At 40.7% G+C, this 22,204-nt stretch overlaps 1 protein-coding gene across 5 annotated transcripts in view; it reads left to right on the top strand.

Moving 5' to 3' along the window:
* The first annotated feature begins 3,302 nt into the window (after positions 1-3,302).
* LOC131220965 (CBBY-like protein) overlaps positions 3,303-22,204 on the top strand; it is a 34,551-nt gene continuing 15,649 nt past the window's right edge. For 3 of the 5 annotated variants that reach the window (XM_058215996.1, XM_058215997.1, XM_058216000.1), the window contains exons 1-9: positions 3,303-3,587; positions 8,006-8,055; positions 8,608-8,671; positions 9,427-9,475; positions 10,199-10,267; positions 15,913-15,974; positions 17,372-17,452; positions 20,717-20,871; positions 21,442-21,526. In XM_058215996.1, the coding sequence (XP_058071979.1) occupies positions 3,331-3,587; positions 8,006-8,055; positions 8,608-8,671; positions 9,427-9,475; positions 10,199-10,267; positions 15,913-15,974; positions 17,372-17,452; positions 20,717-20,871; positions 21,442-21,526 (872 nt within the window). In that variant the 5' untranslated portion in view covers positions 3,303-3,330. The remainder of the gene's footprint in view (positions 3,588-8,005; positions 8,056-8,607; positions 8,672-9,426; positions 9,476-10,198; positions 10,268-15,912; positions 15,975-17,371; positions 17,453-20,716; positions 20,872-21,441; positions 21,527-22,204) is intronic. The other 2 variants (XM_058215998.1, XM_058215999.1) reach the window with 1 other exon arrangement.

The raw sequence follows: 22,204 nt of genomic DNA, 5'->3' as shown, positions 1-22,204 counted from the left end.
TTTTGAAGAAAATCATCAAAATATATTTATGTAATGGACTAATATTTTATTTTTTATTTATCAATGGATGAAAATTATTTTCTATGGTGTGGTCCAGATAATGATTTCATGAGATTATTTAATTATAAAATGATTTCCATTTTTGGGAAAGTCTATTATTAGGGTTGGATTTTTCATTAAATTAATTATTTGGAAGTTATACGCTGGATGGACCATAACGTGAGGTCCAACCGGTTGAGCTTATACCTTCTCGTATCATTAATATCTCAATTTGATCTGACTGACAGATTCTCTTCCTTAAACCGTACAGTATGCTTCTCATGTCGGCTCCCGCAAAAATTGTATATACCTTTCATCAATCTGGCGATCAGGACCGTTCATATAGTGGAGCCCATGACGGATCGTAATCGTATAAGAAAACTCAGCCATTGATGAATTGAATTTCTCAATTTAAACTAAGATCCTTGCTGTTATTCCGTTATTAACCATCATTAAAAGGTCACTTTCAGTAAGCTAAAATCATCCAATTTGCAAAAGCTTTGCTATATGGCCCATCCACTGTGCCATGTGGGCCCACCAGGTGAACGGTCTGGATCGTCTAATTGACATGCCACGTGTTCAATTTTGAACGGTCTATAAGTTGCACAGTGCAGTTGCACCTATGATGTCTGTAGTGGGTCCCACCCTATGTATGATGGAAGTTACAAACGAAAAGTGGGGCGCTCCACTAGTCAGGTATCCCAAGCACGTACATTGAATGTGGACGATTGGCAAAAAGTTCTCGGTGGCTGAGACTTCTCTGACATCATGCCATCATTTCTACGAATGGATTTGACCCTTTGACCGTTGCATCCAGTTTTAGGGCAATCCATACCGTCCAAATCGTTGGCCCAAACGTGGATGGACTATATAAAAAGATCGAGCTGAGAAGATGATGGCAATGGCGTGATTTGACTTCAAGCTTGGTTTTAGCCATCCATTCATTATCCATTAATTTAATGGTTAGGATTTCTTAGTCTGTGTGATATTAGAGGCATGGTTCATCGATGATGTGTTACACAATCTGGACGGTCTGGATAGCCCTACATTAGTGCAGACGAGGCAGACATGGGATGATTTTGACGACCGATTGTGAATTGGACATGATTCGACCCCAACGAGCAAAGTAGATTGGATGGTGACCCGAACACCACCTAGCTAGGTGGTGTTGTGCGCTGTGGGCCCATAGTGATGTATATGTTTTATCTACGCCGTACATCCGTTTTGAAGGACCATTTTAGAGCTTGAATCTAAAAATGAAGAAGATCAAAATGATAAGTGGACCACACCACAGGAAAGAGTGTTGATTGAATGCCCACCGTTAAAAACTTCTCTGGGCAAAAGTTTTGGATCTAGCTGATGTTTGTGTTTTCTGTTCATCTAGGCCTACTTGACCTTATCAACGGATTAGATGGCAGATGAAAATTATTGTGGGCCTACGAAGGTTTCAACGGTAGATTCTTATCCCCACTGTTTTCAGTGGTGTGGTCCGCTTGAGCTGAATATCAGCTTTGTTTTTTTGTTTCATGCCCTAAAGTGATATGGAAAACATATGGACGGCGTGGATATAAAAAAAATATATCACAGTCGGCCCTGCAGCACCCAACACTACCTAGCTGGGTGGTGCTGGGTTCACCACCCAATCAGCTTCTCCAAACAAGACCCAACCGGGCCCAGCGTCTCCTCTATCTCTGGGCCAGGCTATGTATGTAGTGAGGCCCACTCGGATGACCCACCTGACACGTGTGGCCGACTATAGAGGCGCGTATGAGCTTTTGGCATTCTGCTGCAGTCAGCGTTCTTTGATTGCCGGCGTAGATCTCGTGATTCAATGAAGGCCCGGGCGGAAACACGTGTCAGAGATCTGGGTTCATGGCAGACGTGGCATTGATCTCGACCATTCATCAGGTAGTTTGCACTATGAACATGCGACACACCAGAAATCAGGGCAGTATTACTTATCATCTGAGCCACACATTTAAGTTAAACATGGACGGTTGTAGTCTTTTCTAACCGCCCATCTTTATATTTAAAAATTGACCCTCCTCATTAGCAGATCAATAATATTTTTTTCAGTTGGGATTTCCACTATGCATACTTCCTAATGAATGGGCTCGATCTCTGACACGTGCACCCCCAGCCAGGATCTCTACACGTGTTCTGCCCCCGCACATGAGGGCGTTTCTATGGAGTCACCACCCTATCTGATATATACACTGGAAGAGTACATAACAGTCATATCCATGCACTTACCCATGTCACATGTGTCACACATATAACAAAATCCAAGTCATCCATATAGTAGGACCCACCGTAGATTGAAGACATTCCTAAAATCATAGCAATTGGACAATCCTAGCCACTGATCAACTTGAATCCATTCAGAAACATCAGAAATTTTTTTCTTATGGACCATCGGAGTAATTTTGGTCATGACCCATCTAAACTAAGGCCCACGTTTTGCCGGGTGCGGATTAGTTAACCCATATCCACCGAGGTGGGTGGGAACCCTGATTGTGGGACCCACAGTGATGTATATGCCTTAAATCCACAGCGTCCAACCATTTCGAAAGCTCGTTTTAGTGCATGATCCAAAAAATGAAGCTGACTCAATTCTTAGGTGGACCACACCACATTAAACAGTATGATTAAATCCCCAGCATTAAAAACTTCAAGGAATCCACCGGAATGTTTACATGCCATCCAACTGTTGATAAGGTCACAAAAACCCAGATGAAGAGACCACACAAATATCATCTTGATCCAAAATTTTTGTAGCCCACAAGAAGTTTTTAATGGTCAATCACCACTGTTTCCTCTACATAGGTCCATCTGGGATTTGGAACTACTTCATTTTTTGGATCACACCTAAAATGAGCTTTCAATACGGATGGACGGCACGGATTAGTCACATAGATCACAGTGTGCCCCACAGTCAGGGTCCTACCCACGTCGATGGATCCGGGGTCTCACCGAATCCGCTCCCGGTTTTGCCGTGGTACACCATCTGTCGGACAGTGTACGTTGAAGAACATCCAACGGTCCTAGTTCAACAAACCAGTGTCCACGAATCATGGGTCAGGATTGCTTGACCAATCTGATCTGGGACTGACTTAGAGTCAGTGGATTCCATAGATAGTCGATTTGATTTGAGTTAATATCTGCCACGTGTACATTTCTGAGTGCCTGCGTATCAAGAGACCTTTCTGCCAGAGTGTAAAAAAAAACTCTCCTACAAAAGCGGCTCCCTCGGAAGCTTTACTGTCCACTCAACTGTCAGCAGCAGCAGCAATGGAGACAGCCTCTTTCTCTCTTCTCCACAGTCTTCCCATTTCCAGAACTGCAATTCCAGAAATTACCAAAATACCCCTCACTTCCACGCTCTTCTCTTCCACATTCTCATCCTCCTCTTCTTCCTCTCATCGGAATCCCATCTCTCCCAGCAGAAATCCACGACTCTCTCGATCTATCATCGCTTTCAATGCATCGGCTGGCGATGCAGATTCCATTACGTCGCAGGAACTTGCTCTTCTTCTTGAAGTAGAAGGGTGAGATTTTATTGTATATATATTTTTTTTGTAATCGTTTAAAGTAGAAAGAATCGGCTGTTGGGTATTTCTTTTCTTCGATTTTCATGCCTGTTTGATGCTGTTTTGTGGGGTTTTAGCTGAATTTTCTAACTTTTTGTGTGTGTGTATGTGTGTTTTTTTTTTTTTTTTATCTGCTTTTATTTTTGGTGGGTTTTCGTTGGATAGATATTTGAAGAATTGGGTTTTCTTTGATTCTTTATTTTATTCCAGATATTGCAAGCAATGTGTTGATGTTTACAAGAAGCAGAGTTATTTGATACTCTGGGTATTTGGTTTCTTCGATTTTCATGCCTGTTTGATGCTGTTTTGTGGGGTTTTAGCTGAATTTTCTTGCTGTTTGTGTGTTTTTTTTAAATGGATTTTATCTGCTTTTATTTTTGATGGGTTTTCATTGGACAGATGCTTGAAGATTTGGATTTTCTTTGATTCTTTTTTTTTTAATTCCAGATATTGCAAGCAATGTATTGATGTTTACAAGAAGCGGAGTTATTTGATACTCTGGACTGTACGAGGCCTGATACGCAGGCACTTGGAAATTTTACACGTCGCATACATTAACTCATATTAACTGACAAACTTGTGGAACCTGCTGTTTTTAGGGAGCGGATTAGGTGCGGTCCTTACCGTGGGGCCCACCTTGATGTATGTATTCTATATCCACGCCGTCCATCCAATTTGCGAGATGATTTTAGTGCATGAGACCAAAAATGAAGCAGCTCAAAATCTCTGGTGGACCATACTATAGGAACCAATGGAGATTGAACGCTCCACCATTAAAAACTTACTAGGGCCCACTGTAATGTTTCTGTGATGTTTATTTGCTATCCAACCTGTTGATAAGGTCACAAAAACCTTGATGAAGAGGAAAAAAAAAAAAACAAACATCAGCTTGGTACAAAACTTTTGTGGCCCACAATAAGTTTTTAATGGTCAATCACCACTGATGCCCATGGCATCTTCAACTTGAGATTTGGATCTGCTTCACGTTTGGGTTCATGCCCTAAAATGATCTGACAAAACGGATGGACAGTGTCGATATAGAATACATACATCAAGGTGGGCCCCATGGTAAGGGCTGCACAGTCTTGGGTGAGGCCGGGTCTGCACCTAATCCACTCCCCTGTTTTTAACTTACTGTCCCTAAATCAGATTGGTTGAACAATTCTAACCTGTGATTTGTGGACACTTATTTGTTGAATAACATCACAGGATATTTTTCATTATTAACCGTCCGATAAATGTCTACCAATCCGATAGTCAGATGATCAAGCGTCATTTCTGGTTCATGACACATCTAAATTGGGACCCATAATTTGGACAGTTTAATTTAAGTTACTTGTGTGCCACATATACAATTTCTAAGTAATTTCTAACGCCTGCGTATCATCTATTGTACTCTGCCATAGTATCAAAGTAGTTCTCTTGCAAGAAAGGCTGCGAGGAGTTTGTTTGATTCTGGAAGATTATGATGTTTGATACACATGCGCATTGCTAATTACACGTGGGGTACATGTAAGTCAGTCGTGCTGTCCAAATAACAAGCCCCACTGTAGATGTCGCATGGATCCAAAATCAGATTCGTTGGACAATCATATCCTATGATTGCTGTCAGTTAGGCAGTTAGGATTATCCGTCCAATGTGATTTTTGGGTTGTGGCCCATATACAGTGGAGTCAGCAAATTGGATGGTTTGGATTGAGGCATATGCACTGGCCTACATGCTGCTGAGGCACATCTACAAGGTCTATGTGAATGTGTATGGATCGTAATACTCTACCAGAGGAATAAGCACTGGCCTAGATGGAGGTAGCCCATCTCTAGCATCTTCGTCCTACATGTGCTACACATGTAGAGTCATTGAGATTATTGATATGGTGTGGGTCACTACATGCATGGGTGTAGGCTGAGAATTACTGTGATTGAACTATCGTGGCCAATTGTAGCAGTGCCTCTGACCAGAAAAATACTCAAGCAACTCTCTACAAGGAATGACTGAAAATTGTTCCAATTGGATGGCTAGGATTGTTGATTATAATTTCTTCTTCTTCCTCCTCCTTATATCTTCTTCTTTGTCAAAAAAAAAAAAAAAAAAAGAAAAGAAAAGAAAAGAAAAAAATTAAAATTAAAATTAAATAAAAATCTTTTGTCCTCTAGTTTTTGATATTTCCCTTTTGAATGTTGGCTTCCTACCAATAAGAGAGATCAAGATAAACTTATGTTGACAGTAAGTATGGTGGAGATGCTAGAAATGAGTGAGGAACCATGTCCTTTTGTGCTCTCTACTATTCATAATCATATCTTTTCCCTTTAATTAGTTAGCTTTATATTGAATAAATAAGATAAAGAGGAGAGCTTACCCTAAGAAGAGAACTAGATGTAGAGTTAAATGACATAATGCCCTTAATCGTTCAAAAAGCCTTTACTAATCAAACAAGCACCAAAACATCCTAAATATTTCCTAAAGTAAAGGAGGTTTTTGTATTATCAACAATTTGCATTGTTTGAAAGATTAGACCTTGCCGTGGTGTGCCGTAAAGGCCGTTACGTAAAGGTAACGGTGGCAACCGTCACACGTTACGGGGTCGTAACGGCCGTAACAACCGTTATGGAAAAAATGACCCGTAATTGCCGTTAACGGCATGTTACGTCCCCTATAAAGGCCATAATAGCCCGTAATGGTCTATTACGGGACATATATATATATATGTATGTATGTATGTTTTTTATACTTTTTAATTAACATTACGGGGCGGATATAGGTGTTTTTTTTGTTTTTTTTTTTTTTTTGGGGGGGGGGGGGGGGGATGTAACAAGACAACTGACGATGATCTGAAATAGGCACTGGGTCGAGGCGTTGTTGTTGATAGATGTCTTAAATCTGTAATTCATCGGTTTGTCGATGACAGATTCGATGCCATCGAGTATTTTCCAGATTTCCTCTGTTGGTTGCTGGACATATTGGTGTCATTTTTCGATGACATCGAATGTTGGTCGATGCCATCGAAGCTGGGTCAAGCAATCAAAGGTTTCTGGAAAATCCATGTTTTGTCTCTAGTATGATTTGGCGGTTTTTCAATGCCATTGAAGTGGCTTCGATGTCATCGAAGGGTGTTTGATGACATCGAACTATTTGAATTTGTTTCCAATTTCGTTTGACGTTCTTCCCAAGGCTACATATATGGGTGTAAACGGGATTGAGAGGTATCCTAGGGTTTCTAATTCGTCCAGAGGGTTTCAAGGGTGAGATTCAAGGTTGTTTGAATTGGGCAATCTCTCTCTTTGTAATTTCTACTTTCATAGTAATTATTTGTTGCTTTGTGCTGTGGTTTTTTCCCGCAAGGGTTTTTCCACGTTAAAATTGCCGTGTCCTTTTCGTGTTTGCTTGGTGCGATTAGATTACTCTCCTAGATTCATCTTTGTGTGCTTCCGCGGTTCCCCAACAGGCGCATACATGGTCACTATCCTTGAGATAGTTCACTCCCCTCGGTATGCCGAACAAGTGCAGAAGGTTGTCACCGCATTATCTTCTAGAATACAATGCCCCAGCAAATAGTTCTCTACAACGTGCACTGGCTGCGAGAATCCTAACACCAATGCAACACAACAGAAATACCTCCTTCCTTCTTTAAGCCCAAAAGAGAAAACCTGATTTGAAACAGGAAGAGGAAGAAAAAGGGAATTTTGATTTTCGATGTTGTAAAAACCCATGCCCTAATCCCATCCTTTATAAAATGTGATAAGTCCCGTTGAGAGAAATTGTCTCAACGTTCTTGATATGCCCGAGTTAGGAGGCACGTTTCACACTATGGAACAACCTTATCAAGGTGGGCCAGATCCAATGGATGCGATCAAAAAATAAAGGATTAAAAAAGAGTTTGTAAATCTGGGCAAAACCAAACCCATCAAGACTCAACTCAAGGAGGCCCATCCATGCCAATCGGAGTCCGATTCAAAAGGTCATAAGCAAATGAGGTCCAATTCAAAAGTTTATAAGCAAATATTATCCATTTCTTCAGTACCCATGTTTTGTTTAGTACACATGTTGCCAACATGATATGTGGATCAGCTTTACTTAGACAATGGGGACACCTGATGAGCAGCTTGGTTCTTGCACATTTGTGTCAGGTGGCCATGTTAACTGCTTGTCCATTGAAAGTGCACTTGTACTAAGCGGTTCCAAGACACTAGATCTACTAACAATGTTTGTGGGAACCAGAACCAGTTTATCATTCCTCAGCGGTATCTTAGTCTTGGATAACCTAGAGACTCAATGCTAAAAATATTAGATACTTTGTTATGTGTGATAAGATAACAAAATGTTATTTAGGTAGCATTTGCTTGTACTTATACCTCGTGCATTTTTTTTCTTCTTTTAGGGTACTTGTGGATGTCTATCGGTTAGGAAACCGTCAAGCATTCAATGCAGGTAAGGATTAATTTCTCTTTTAGTATGAAAAAAGTTTCATGTCCTTGCTTTCTGAGTGTGAGGAGTTGATTATGCCTGCCCTTTTGAGATGGGCTGTCGTAAATTTCATGTGTCACCCTCTTATAGGGACTTTGTAAACCCTATTAATATTGGAGGAATAAATTGAAGGGTTCTGATGCACCAGCTTTGTTGATCTTGGCAGTTGACATGATACATATGGGCTCCACATGGAGGGGGGATGCCCCAAAGATTTCCCAGATTGGAGGATCCCATCCCTATCCTTGGGTTACAAATAAAAATATTTAGACAATGAAAAAACAAGTAGGCCGGGAAAAAAGCCAGGAAGACGGACAGATGGGATCTTCTGATCTTGAAGGGAATTGGGGCAGAAGCCATCCACTGTGGGGCCAATTAGATCAATATAATATAGGCGCTTCACAACACTATTCACATATTTATGCACCAGGACCCAATATTTCTCTCACTGTTAAAAAGGCCTACTGAATATCTCACTCTTTTTGTGTTTTGTTCTGTTTTTTATGATGCTATCAGCATTTCAGAAGTTAGGGCTGGATTGTGCAAATTGGACAGATCCAATATATTTAGATCTTGCAAGGTATCTGCTAACTCAATTATCATGTCCTCTGCATCCTTCTTTTTTTTTTTTAAAAAAAAAAAAAAAAAAAAAAAAACCTGTTATCTAAATTGGAGGTGCTATCCTATCCTACATGGTGACATAATGGTAATGCTTCTTAATTCCCAATAAGTAATGAGGAATCACATGATCCTCAACCGTGGATATGCACAGCATTCTCAGGTTTTTGGTTTGTCCCACTCAGGTGCTCAGTGATCCAGGTTGATCTGATGGGCTCACCTTGTATAGCTCATGCCCCATAAAATCTCTTTGGTTTATCAATCCTACACTTCAATTTGTGGCCTGCAAACATATGGTTAAGGTAAGAAATACGGCAACAATCCACCTTCAACTGAAAATAGGCCAGAGGCAGGATGGCTAGGATCTTGCAATCTATAGATTCTTGCGACATGATACATCCACAACTTGGTCCTAGGTTCAACAGTTTCGATCATTGAAAACAATGGCCAACTCTTGCAAACTCACAACCTGAACCTATTACGCTTATCCTTAAGTCGTGGTTCACAAAATTCCTCATTCTAAATAAGGATGATTAGCTAGTGCTAGAGCATTGCCCCTTCCTGATTTATAGCTTCTACATTTGTATATAGTCAAGGTTCTCCATCTAGGAAAACTAATTGTGGAGGCAAAATGTCCAAGACCTACCAGCATTATATATAGTGGAGATATCAGGGCCAAAGGCTGTGGCAAATAACTTATATTTAATTATTTTGCAGGAAGGCTAGTGGTGATGAGAAAAGGATGCTGGTCATATTTTTTAACAGGGTACATACTCAGAAGAAGTTATACCTTCCATTACGTCAGGAATGTCAGTGTACACATCTCTCACTATCACAAGGCTGGGGGTGGTAATCTGACACATCTCTAAACAGGATTTGAAATGTGTTCCCGTCCTGTCCATGTCTTTGGACGGTGGATGAAGGTGCTCTTGGTGCACACCGAGGAAGGGAGGTACAGAGGGAGGGAGACTAGCATTTTTACACATGCATGTAGCACATGCTTTTGAACAATACACCAGTAACATGTGGCACATTTGCATGATTTTGAGTATCTAGTTGAAAGTGTTCCTGATTAGAAGGGCAACAATTTTTTCATACTGAAATGGTATTTATTGAGCATAAAAAAATAAGTAGGGTGCAAATAATTCCATCAAAATGGGACAACATTGAAAAATCATTTCATGTCATCAACTTCGAAAGGTTCGGTTACTAGCATAGCCACTGGCCTTCTACAGCTTGCTTGCTAGAAACCCACATTATTTCAAGGTCATCAGATAACATGTTTGTTTTGATGAATGTCTTCTATGAAGGACTTCCTCCATTTGTATTGTATCTTGTCATTAACTCTCCATCCAATGTTATTTCAATCCAAATCCCAAGTCCATTATTAAGTTGTAACGAAAACAACATAGCATTTGCACATTTGTTGAATGGTTCCCTTAATCATTGAATGCTTTCTTTAATTTTCATGTCCTCTTCATTTGTGCAGATTGGTTGGCCCACTTCATTGCCTACTAGTGAGAAAGAAAACTTCATGAAAAGTGTTCTACGAGAAAAGGTATTTATTTGCTAAAATGCATACTTTGCAAAGGTTCTAGTCTCATCACTTCTGTGAAGTACCTTAGAATCCAGATTTGGTTCATATCATGCTCTGGGGTTGAACCTGGTTGGCAAAATCCTTCATGACTTGTTGATTCAGTTAATAACAGAAAACTTTTTTTTTTTTTTTTTTAAAATTTAATTTTTTAATTTTTTAATTCTATTTTTTGAAAGATGATGCTTTATTAAACCAAAACCAAAAGGAGAACAAAGGGAAAAGGGAAACATAGAGAGAGAAAACAGAAAAAGCCAAAAACACCTAGGAAAATCCTACAGAAGCCCCGAGCTAGAATACAACAACAGAACAGTCCCCGGCTGAAACCCAAACATGCTCTACTTCAAGATGCCCAATCCCGAAACAGCGTAAAACTGTATTGAGAACCCCTGTGCTCATGATACCTTTGTTGCAAAAGCATCTATCGTTTCTTTCTCTCCAAAATGACCATAATAATGCCAAAAGAGCAAGTCTCCATCTTTTGCTTCCTAGCTTCCCTCCATCCATTGCATGCCACACGAGGAAGTGATCTTCTATGGAGCTAGGCATAACCCAAGAGATTTGAGGCTATTCCAAGGACCCTAGCCCATACATCAGCCGTGAACGGGCAATTAAGGAAAATGTGATCAATCAACTCTGCATTGCAATTGAAAACAAACCAAAAACAATGAAGGCTTTGGGGAGGATGATTCTCCTTTTCTTTTTCTGTGTTTGAGACAACCCTAAAGGGTTGAATATATAGGGTTTTACAATGACTATACAAGGTAAGATGATAAATACAAAATCTTCTATACAAGGAATGTGGCCTGTCTAACATCCCCCCTCAAACTAACGCTTGTCATCAACAAGTAATAGTTTGCTAACTTGAAATGAGTGTCGTGCTGAAGTGAGGGACTTCGTGAGAATGTCGGCAATCTGATCATGGGATGCGACATGTGGTAGCGAAATGATCCGAGACTGAAACTTCTTGCGGATGAAGTGACAGTCAACTTCAATATGCTTTGTCCGTTCATGAAAAACTGGATTTGAGGCAATCTGAATGGCACTCAGATTATCTACATGGAGTAGAGTGGGATCTTGTAGATGAACGCCCAAGGCAGAAAGAAGTCCACGGAACCAGATAATCTCACTACAAGCTGCTGACATTGCTCTATACTTGACTTCCGTGCTTGATTTGGAAACAGTGACCTGCTTCTTACACTTTCAAGAGAGGAGAGAAGTGCCGAGAAAAACACAGTAGCTAGTGGTAGATCTGCGTGTGAGAGTACAACTGGCCCAGTCAGCATCTGAATAAGCACGAAGATCCAGAGGGACCGTGGAGGAGAAGAACAGAGATCGATACAGAGTTCCACGTATATACCGTAAGATGCGTAATACTGCAGTCATATGAAGAGTTTGAGGAGCAGAAATAAATTGGCTGACAACTTGGATCGCGTCGGCAATATCAGGATGAGTCATTGTTAAGTAAACTAGACTCCCAACCAAACGGTGGTATAAGGTGGGATCCGCAAGGAGTTCATCATCGTCACGGCCATATTGAACGTTAAATTCAAAGGGAGTTTGAACTGTCTTCTGATCAGTTAAGGAGGCCAAGGCGAGAAGATCCTTGGTATATTTATGCTGGCTGACCAGGATTCCACGTATAGAACGCGGAAATTCAAGTCCCAGAAAGTATGTCAGATGACCCAGGTCCTTCATCTTGAAGGATGACTTCAGAATTTCCTTTAAAGCCAAGATGCCAATATCATCGCTACCAGTCAGAAGTAGGTCATCAACATATATGAGAACAATGACGATTCCATGCTCAGAGATGCGCAAGAATAATGATGGATTATGACCACTTTGAGTAAAGTCAGCTCCTGGAACAACATCATGAAAATGTTGGAACCATGCCAGAGGGGCTTGTTTGAGACCGTATAGAGCTTTCTTCAGGCGACAGACTTTATTGGCAGGGATTAAAGATTCAGGAGGAGGTTTCAAATAAACTGTTTCTTGGAGGTATCCATAAAGAAAAGCATATTTCACGTCCATCTGAATGAGTGGCCAAGAGCGAATTGGTGATACTGTCAGAAGAGTGCGAACGGTTTTCATCTTGGCCACAGGAGCGAATGTCTCATCATAATCAATTCTGTGTTCCTGTTTATATCCCTGAGCGACAAGTCGAGCTTTGTATCAATCCAATGATCCGTCAGACTTGAGCTTCACAAAATAAATCCATTTACTGCCAATTAATTGTTGGTCAGTAGGTCGAGTAACAATGTCCCTTGTATGGTTATCATTCAATGTTGCAAGTTCTTCTGCTATAGCCTTCTTCCAACAATCATGACTGGTTGCCTGATGGTATGAAGTAGGAATAGATACAGTATCTAGGGTAGTATTCATAGCAGACATAGAGTATATCAAACGATCAGGCTGTCGATGTACATGAGTGGAACGACGTACCAAGATAGGATCCGGATCGGTTACGGGTACAGTAGGGAGAGTTGTTGGTGATGGATCTGTATGTGGTCATCGTGAATAAACCTGCAATGGACAATGAGGGGTACTCAAGGTAATCAGAATGTCAGGAAAAATAGTAAGACCAGGAGAGTCTGGTGTGGGCGAAGGAGGAATAGATGAATGGAAGGCAATATGCTCAAGAAAAACAACATGACGTGATACCCGTACACGACGAGAGACCGGATCATGGCAACGAAAACCCTTCTGAGTTTCTTCAAATCCCAAGTACATACATTTGACTAATTTTGGAAAAAGTTTGTTACGTTTCTGAACTTTGTCACTCACCCTATTACCTTTTTGAACTTTGTCACTCACCCTAGAAACAGGGGGAATGGGAATCCGAAGACCCTACTCAGTAATAAGGTGGAATAGGATGAAATAATCCTCATCCTTATTGCCAAAAACCACTCCCAACAATTTACCCACATGACGGACTGCTTCCCTAACCCATCTCTTCTTTTTCACTATCTTAACTAAAGCCTCTAGCTGGCTTTGTGAGACGACAAAAGGGGATCCAAATCCCTGCCTATATCCTTCTTTCTCATTACCCAAGGATGTCCTTAAAGGAGACACCGTTAGAGCTTCCGTTAGAATATTCCTTTCCAACATCGCTACCAACCCCTTCTCCACCCCTGAGAGAGAAAAATGGAAATTTAGACTTACCGCCTCAGTCCAATAAGGAATTAGAGCCCATTGATTAGCATTTGCAATAGAATGATTGCTATCTTCTGAGAAATCTACAGAAGAGGGAGAAGGAAACCACAATGGACAGGAGGGCATGGTGTGCCATAAAAGCCATTACATAAAGGTAATAGTGGCCACCGTTACACGTTACAGAGTCGTATGGGCTATAATGGAAAAAATGACCCGTAAACGCCCCCCATAAAGGTCGTAATGGCCCCGTAACAGTCCATTATGGGGCTGATACAGGTTCTTCGAGTTGTTTTTTTTAATTTTTCCTTTTTAAATAAAAGAAAAGAGATCGTAACGGCCGTTACGGGGGCTGTAATAGCCATTACTACTTGTATCATAAAGGTAATGGTGGTGATCGTTATGGCCACCGTTACCGTTATGGAATACCTTGCCGGAGGGGGCTTCTTTCAAAGGGCAGTTTTTGATGGCATACCTTGGAGCTGGGGAGGAGCTTCCATAGAACTGAAGGGGGAGCAATCTCTGATCTGTGAATAGGTGACAATTAATACCAATGGGCGATGGAATTGGTCTTCTGACAGATCTTCCTCATTAGACTCTTCTATGGATAACGAAGGCTGAAGTGGAGGGATTCCATTATGAGAGTTAGGAAGACTCTCAACTTTGCAGCTATCTTCCGCGGCGAGTAGAGAAAAGGGACAAACTCCTGAGCAATTAGGGGCTACTTCCATTTCCAGGAAAGGGTAGATGTCTTAAGCATATATGTTTCCAGGGGATGAGGAAGGAGGGAGTATGGCGATTCCTCTCTCTTCTTCACCTGCTCCAAGCACGTTTCCTCTTTGAGCCTGAGGAATCGTCCTTTTGGAGTCTTGTGTGAAGGAAAGTTTGCCACATCACCCATCGAAAGAAAAATCTCTGACTAAAGCTATACTGAAATGAGTGCAAGTCACCACTTCCACTAGGATTCAATAGAGTCGACATGGGTGAGTCCAAGGAATAGATTTTCCATGTTTTAATCACAATTGCTTTGATTCTCAAGTATGTAATCTGGTTTTTGATAAAACAGATTAGCAAATTTACTTTCCATCTTCCCAAAATTCATTGATTGTAATCAACCTATGCAATGGACTATTAGGTAGCGCTTGATTGTAGTCAACCTATGTAATAGTCTATTACATTGCACCTATGGGAGTTTTATTCTATCATTGTTGGTCCCCTGCCCGGACAAAGGAGGAAGATTGCATCAAGTTGGAAGCCAGCGTCAAACTTATGCCATCACTTCCAACGTGAATCCGAACAATATGACATTCCAAAGATAGAGTGGAATGATAAAGAAGGATTTTTGTGGCCAATCTCAATTAGTTGGGATAAGGCTTAGATGATGATGGTGACTTTCTGTCTTCCTAAAAAATTTCAAGTGCCATTTTTCAATCCTTGGACAAACCATATAAATCGTCATCGCTTACTCCCAAGAAATTGAGCAATTTTATGAATAATGAAGATCTATTGGGGAATGAGGAGTGGTACAGAAAAAGAGCATTTAGTCCCCCTGAAAGTTGCTTCATTAGTTTAGCTTCTTGTTAGGGGCAGAATTTTCACTGTTGACAGCCTGCAAAAAAGAGGGATGGTTCTCCCAACGTCTGCCTGCTCTTTTTGGAAAACACAGAATCAGTAAATCACCTTTCCTCCACCGCCCCTTTGCCCACAGGATGTGGTCATGCATTCTAGCTCTTTTCTGCACCTCCTGGGTTATGCCTTTTGCTGTCGAGGATCTTCTCTTTGCTTGACATAGGGGAGATGCTGGAAAGGACCACAAAACATTGGAAAGAGTGGAACAATCGTTGCTTCCAGAATTCCTCCTCTTCTATTTTTCGAGTGGTTGTCTTCATCTCCTCCTCTTCTATCTCTCGAGTGGCTGTCTTAATAAAAAAGGAGGTTGCAGAATGGTTGTCTTGTCTCTCGATTTCTAACCTTTGTACTTTATCTTCCTCTTTGGGTTGTAGCAGGCATTGCCTGTTTCTTTGCCTTTGCCTTGTTTTTGTTTTCTTTGGAGTTGTGGCAGGTCTTGCCCATTCTCTCTTTTCTTTTGGTGTTCCTCTTTTAATAAAATTTGATAATCTTTAAAAAAAAAAAAAAGAAGAAGAAGAAGAAAGAGAAAAGGAAAAGAGCATTTAGTCCCCGACCTTTAAAAAAATTTCATTTCCTATATCTTTTGGTGCCTTTTCATTGTGATGTTTCCTTAGTCGATCTTTTTGATGAATTTTTGCTTGTCTTGGATAGATAGTTTTCAGTGGCCCATTGTCCTCTATCAATTTATTCTCTCAAGCCTATCAACAATCCAGCGGTCAATTTTACCTGCATAATCATAGAAGTGCTTTTTTCTTTTAATGTTTAATGATGCTTAAAGTTCACAGATTGTTTAGGCGAAACTATTGAACAACTGATTAGTTTGCTGGCAGCAAAAAGCTTTGGATGAGTTTGTGATGACACAGAGCTTTTCATTACGGCCTGGAGTTGAAAAGTGAGTATCCTCCTTACTTATGATCCCATCTTGCTGTGATAAGTATACTTTATTGGATTACATGATATTCTTGTATGAATTCACCTTAGTGTAGCTTTCTGAACTTTATATTTTCAAGAACACCAGTGATTCCAGTGCCTGTGGGCAAAGTCTCGCTGCACACACACTGAGACAACTGCCCGCGTCTGCATGTACACACCCGCACACACACATAGATACATGCAAGCACATGCATGCACATGTACAATGCGCACATGCCCACACAGACGTACTGGAATGTTTGCAGTTCTGGGTCTTGTTTGATTTAATAGCTTTTTATAGAATGAATGGTCCCAACTACGGTTATGTCAAGAGTTAGAGATTCCACCAAAGGTCAGATAAGGTTCTTTTTGTGGACTTCAAAATTTTCCTACAACTCTTTTCTGGCTTCTTGAATGAGAAAGGGGCCTCTTTTTGTTTTTTGTGTTTGTTTTTTGCCTTTTGTTTCTGGAAAATATAGGCTTCTCATAACAAATCAGTACCTGGGAGGTAGAACTTAGAAGAGATCCATGACCTTTGAATTTCTCCCATGATCTCCTTTCACCATATTGATAGTGAGGCTAATGAATTAATGGCTTTGCTAACGTCCCCACCTTCATGGGGATGTTAGCATCCTCCCCAAATCTTTTTAATGAGACGTGAGACACCCAATTGTCAAGCTGACCTGCTTACACTTTCATGCAACTGGGGACAAGCCATGGTGCAAAAATCATGCCTGTCGGATGATCCTAGGCATCCGGTTAATAGCATGGAAAATGCATAGTCAAGATTTAGTGGATAAACAATAGGTCCAACCATCATCTTGAACCATCTATCCATTAGATCCCACTTTGTATTGCTTATGATTCCAAAGTAGCATATCTGTTTGATGATTATAACCATTTGTTCTATGGCTCATAAAAAAAGCAAATGGTTGTAACAATTTGGCCACATTCATATGGTTAGGATCTTTTGATTGGTGCTATTCTTGCACCATGGCTTGCTCCCAATGGTACTATTGAATGAATGGTCTAAATTGATGATTGGGCATCCCATGTGTCATTAAAAAGGTTTGAGGATGTTGCTAACATCCCCATTAAGGTGGGAACGGACGATAGCAAAACCCATAATTAATTTGAGCTGATATTTAGTTTAGGAAGTTGGTGTTATGGCCAACTGAACATTCTTCAAAAAACACAATCACCTTTTTCTCATTGTTCAACTGTTCTCCAAACCATAGCACCTATCAATAAGCAAACTTATCATTTGTAAAGAATGAGAGAATCCAAGACTCTGGAATCTCAGTTTCTTAGCTACAATTCTTGTTGTTTTCTCATTATCAATATTTTAGTCTCATATTTGGTGCCTTCTGTTTGCAGTTTTATTGATGATGCATGCAGTGAAGGTATACCTGTTGTTTTACTCACTGCCTACAGTAGAAACGGGGATAAAATGGCCAGGTTCGTTTTGGCATATTTGATTTTTATTCCAAAATATGTTGAATACTTGCCTCAGTTTAGCATCCAATTCAGTGTAATAAAGTTATGCTTTCAAAGGGCTCTTTGAAATTCATTCTGGAAGCCATATTTTAAAATGATTCAGACACAAGTATTCAGGTACCTAGAGGGCCTTTGAAGCAGAATGGGAAATCCCTGTTTGAGACTTCATTATTCCGGGTCTTTCATCATCCAGTTTTTTTGGCCGTCCACCCTAATCAAATCTACCGTCCTCATCAGGGCTGGGTCTAGATCTCAGGAAACATGACCGGACCATCTCAGTAGGTTCTCTATCTCGGGATACTCTGAGCTGCTTAAGAGGCTTAATTATTAGCCTTTTCTTAGTGAATTGTAGATTTTGTAATGCGCCACTGTGTTTCAATGGTGGATCTTCATTTATGGGGCATAGATCTTAAGCTATGGATGGCCTTTCAATGTTTCAAGTCTTCATCAAGTATCTAGGGCATCGTATTCCAAATCGGTTACGTAACGGCCGTTACGTAACGGTAACGGTCGTAACTATTACGCGTTACGGGGTCGAAACGGCTGTTACAGAAAAACGTGCCGTAACGGCCCCGTATTGGTCCCGTAACGGCCCCGTAACGGTCCAGGAAGCACATTTTTCAAAAAATAAAAAATGGCCGTAACGGCCGATACGGGGGCTGTAACGGCCGATACGGCCCGTATCATAATGGTAATGGTGGTGGCCGTTACGGCCACCGTTACCGTTACGGAACACCTTGAACTAGGGTGATAAGTGTGGGGGATGTGGGGAGTGGGAAAATGTATTGGGGCCTTAGTTGCATGATGCTTCTGACTATGTGGTGCTCCCACTTCAAATTGCACTTCCACTCCCGCTCGTGCTTCCCAGCTGTTTATACTTGCTAATATTTTGAAATAGACGCTTCCTTGCACTCAAATCTGTTGCTGCTTCGCTCCACACTTTGTGCAACTATTGTTGATGAGGCTTGTCCTCAGTTTTTATTTCCCTTTTTCAGGGGAGGGGGTTGTTTACCAAGAGAGAGGGAGCGGGAGCAGGAGTGGCAATGAAATGAAAGGACATTAGGTGGCGTTCTGTTTTTGACTCTGTGTCCATGCACATCTGGATTCCTGACCCATCATCATCTTCATGATGATGGTTCTCAGAGGACATGAAAGGACATGTCAGGCACTAGTAGCCAAATGGCACGAATATAGGTGTGACAAAGCATGGAAATGTGGGCCCAAATTTGGTGGGGTAATGGTATTTCTTATGGCCAGGGGACATTGATCCTCTCATTCAGGCCTCCTCATATAGCAATTTTTAGTTATTGTCCAAGGGAATTAAGGTCAACATGGTCTGACATGGAGTAACATACAAGGTCATCTGGTTGTTTGATGATGAATGCTTTGGCAGGAGCTCAGTGAAATTGGAACGAGGCATGTTCAATAGTCATCATCTTACAGCATTAAATACCGCTTGCAGCTAATGGGTGCTGTGACATGCCAGGGGGGTGGTTCCAATCTGACTGTGTCGTGTTTTGTACAAATCAGTCAAGAGGTTTAAGCGGAGCAGAAAAAGGTCATGGTATCTTTATATAGAGCCTGGCTTAATGCTTGCCTTTCCAACCTGCTGAGGCATCCCTCCATTGATAGGGGTCAGGGGCAGGCATCAGATGTTCAAAATTTCTTCCTAATCCCATGGGTGCTTTAGCACGGGGAGCAGGCAAGACAGTTGGGGACCTGGTTTGACGAACGCGGAATTGTTTCTGAGGTGATTCTTCCCCAGCTAGAGAAAAAGCTGGAGGGCTGTGGAAAAGGAGTTGACTAGGTAATGTACAAACCCATGAAACCAATAAACTTCATCTTCTGAAAGTAGACCTTGGGAAGCAAACGACTAAGAACAAGAACTATGAGAGAAGTCCTACTGAGCATCAAGTTGGTGCGGATGCATATATTTGCTTCACGACATGGCTTCAGCTGGATACCAATTCCCTGCTTAATGGAGTATGTGGCCCACCCTACTCTTGTACTTGAGTGTGTCAGAAAATGAATTACTGACCATCTGCTACTGTATCCCATGCACGATGTGTCAGTAGTCAGCATACATGGAAACTTACCTCCCAAATGCACACTGGCAGGATGTTGGTGTCTTTCTTTCTTTCCTTTTCATTTTTTATTGGTTAGATTTGGTGTCTATTCCTCGTGCATTTATACTCAGGCCACTTTGAACATGAAATATTCAGTTTCTCCTTTAATAAGCCCCTCTTTTATTGGTTTCATTTTATGATTACTTAGGTGAAAGGCAATGCATTCTGCTAGATGCCAATGATGATCCTATGTGTGTATCATGAAGATTGTTGTTATTTCTAATCATGTTTTTGTTTTATTTTGTTTCATGTTCACTGATCTTGCATTTGCTGTATGGTAATGTTATATTGGTATTGTTTGTCGGGCCTTCCATCTATAACCCGATATATTTTTTGTTTACCAGTTAATCCTCAATGACTTATATAAAGAAAGAGGCCCATTTCATAGTCCTCACAAATTGCAGTTCTCAAGGATTAACAGCCCCCTATTGGCTGCAGAAATAGGGGGCCTTGGACTTGTCATTTTCCATGGTTGGGCCCCCTGCTTCCTACGAACTGGGCTGCAGTCCTTGAAGGTGAACATTTTGCAAGGAGTACCCAGACTTTTTTACCTCAAGGGCCTGTTTGACAAGCAGGAATCAGTGGAAAAGAAAGTAATTCATAATAATTATTTGATGATGATTTTGCAAGGTACTATTGAGAAAGGGTTTCCATTTTAAGTGTTATGTTTGATTTGTGGAAATCTCCAATTCATATCGTCACCTTGAATCTTGTGCTTGAAAATTATAAAAGTGGAAAAGTGTAATAATTACATCATAGAATCAATGGTTTTCTTTGCAAATCAAATGGTGGAAAACATCATATCAAAGGAAATGTGCTTCTTTCCTTCTTTTTTTTTCCCCCCATGAATTCCCAACTTATCAAACAGGCCCTAAAAGAAATGCTAGAGTTAACTTCTTTCTCGAGAGTATGTATCTATTCACCCATGCAAGCGATCAGCTTTTCCAAATGGTTGGTTCAGATCCACCATGTATTGGGGCATTCTTAGGGGTTGGTGCATACTATAACATTCGATCTCCATTTCTATTAATTACTATGTAATCTTCCTTGCAAAACATGACGAAAACCAACTATCTTATGTATCCTTTTGTTCTTGTAGGGCTGTCATTGAAAAGCTTGGTCATGAAAGAATTTCTAAAATAAAAATAGTGGGGAAGGAGGAAATGGAAGGAAGCTTTTATGGTCAACTTGTACTTGGTAAAGGAGTTTCTTCTAGTTTGGATGAACAGCTAGCTAAAGAGGCAAGAAAAGCAGGTGAATTTCAACAGTGACTTTGTAGATTCTCCACCTTCCATTTGATGTTAATGTTAGAGCTAGACTAGTTTGCATTTCCACCATTTCTGAAGTGATGATGATTGCTTAATTGGTGACACATGGGATGCATGTAGATGAGTGTCCATATAGACCATTCAAGTTGCAGACTCCAATATGGATGAAGCATATTCCAATTTTTGCAATTAACTATGAACTAAACCATTTAATTGGTGACCATTATATGGATGATTAAAAAGAAAATGGTCAGTGGTCCAAATTCAATGGTTGATATCAGATGGCTTTTGGGTGTTCCACAACTACATGGTTCCCATCAGTCCTCACTCCTCACACATTCTCTAGACTCTCTACTCTCTTACAGCTTACAAGGCTAGGAGGCTCTCCTATAAGGGCTAAAAATTATTTTAAAAAATCCCTGCGCTTGTAATATTTTTACATAATTTTTTTTTCTATTTTTCCTTTTCCCCCTTCTTATTAAAAAAGAAGAAGACTGCATATACTCTTTGACAACATTGTTTCTTGCCTAAGTCCTATAATTGCTCTTTGGACCAGCTTCTGTCGAGAAGCAAAGGATAGCTGAGGAGGTTGCGTCATTGCTAAAACTGAGTGTTGATATTGACACCATCCCCTCTGAAAGGTCAGTTAAGAAATTTCATTTAAAAAATAAAATAAAATGCCCTATAGTCAAAATTATAGTTGGATTTGTTTATTGAACATATTTCTTAAGAGGATTTATAAAGTGCTGATGCATCAGAACTTGAAAGTGTCCAGATGCACCAGTCTGTACAATGGAGCTCATTATTTGATGATCTAGACCATTGAGCATATGGGGCCTACCTTGGATGTGGGACTTTTGAAACCCATAGTAGATGTTTCTTACCCTTCGACAATTGACCTAGAAATAGGTGGTTGAGAGAAAAATGTGGCAAGGGTCCAGAAAAAAAACAGCTGAATAGTCAACAGCTAGAATCTTCTAATCAGGAAGAGTTGTTGGCCATTCCCCATTTGTTGTGGATCCCAGAAGATCAAAGGTCTCAATCAACGAACCAGAGGTCCTGACTAGTACAAATGGGTGCATGAAAACTCCATAACCAAGCGTGATATGAAAGACACTGATGGGGACATCACACGCACATGCATGCCCCCCCACCCTATGCATGTATTCAAGGAAGAAGGCCCCACTATTGATCTGGATCGATCATGACATCTATGAAGGACTTCTTAGTTAGGGGTTTGTGTTATGGATCATTGGAGTAGACCCAATCATCATGTAGATCCCACCATTGGATCTCATGGTTGTGGCTCACTACTCTAG

Source organism: Magnolia sinica, chromosome 12 (genome assembly GCF_029962835.1).
Source record: "Magnolia sinica isolate HGM2019 chromosome 12, MsV1, whole genome shotgun sequence".
Lineage (NCBI taxonomy): Eukaryota > Viridiplantae > Streptophyta > Magnoliopsida > Magnoliales > Magnoliaceae > Magnolia > Magnolia sinica.
Note: the sequence above shows the minus strand (reverse complement) of the source record. Positions and strands in the feature narration are given on the sequence as shown.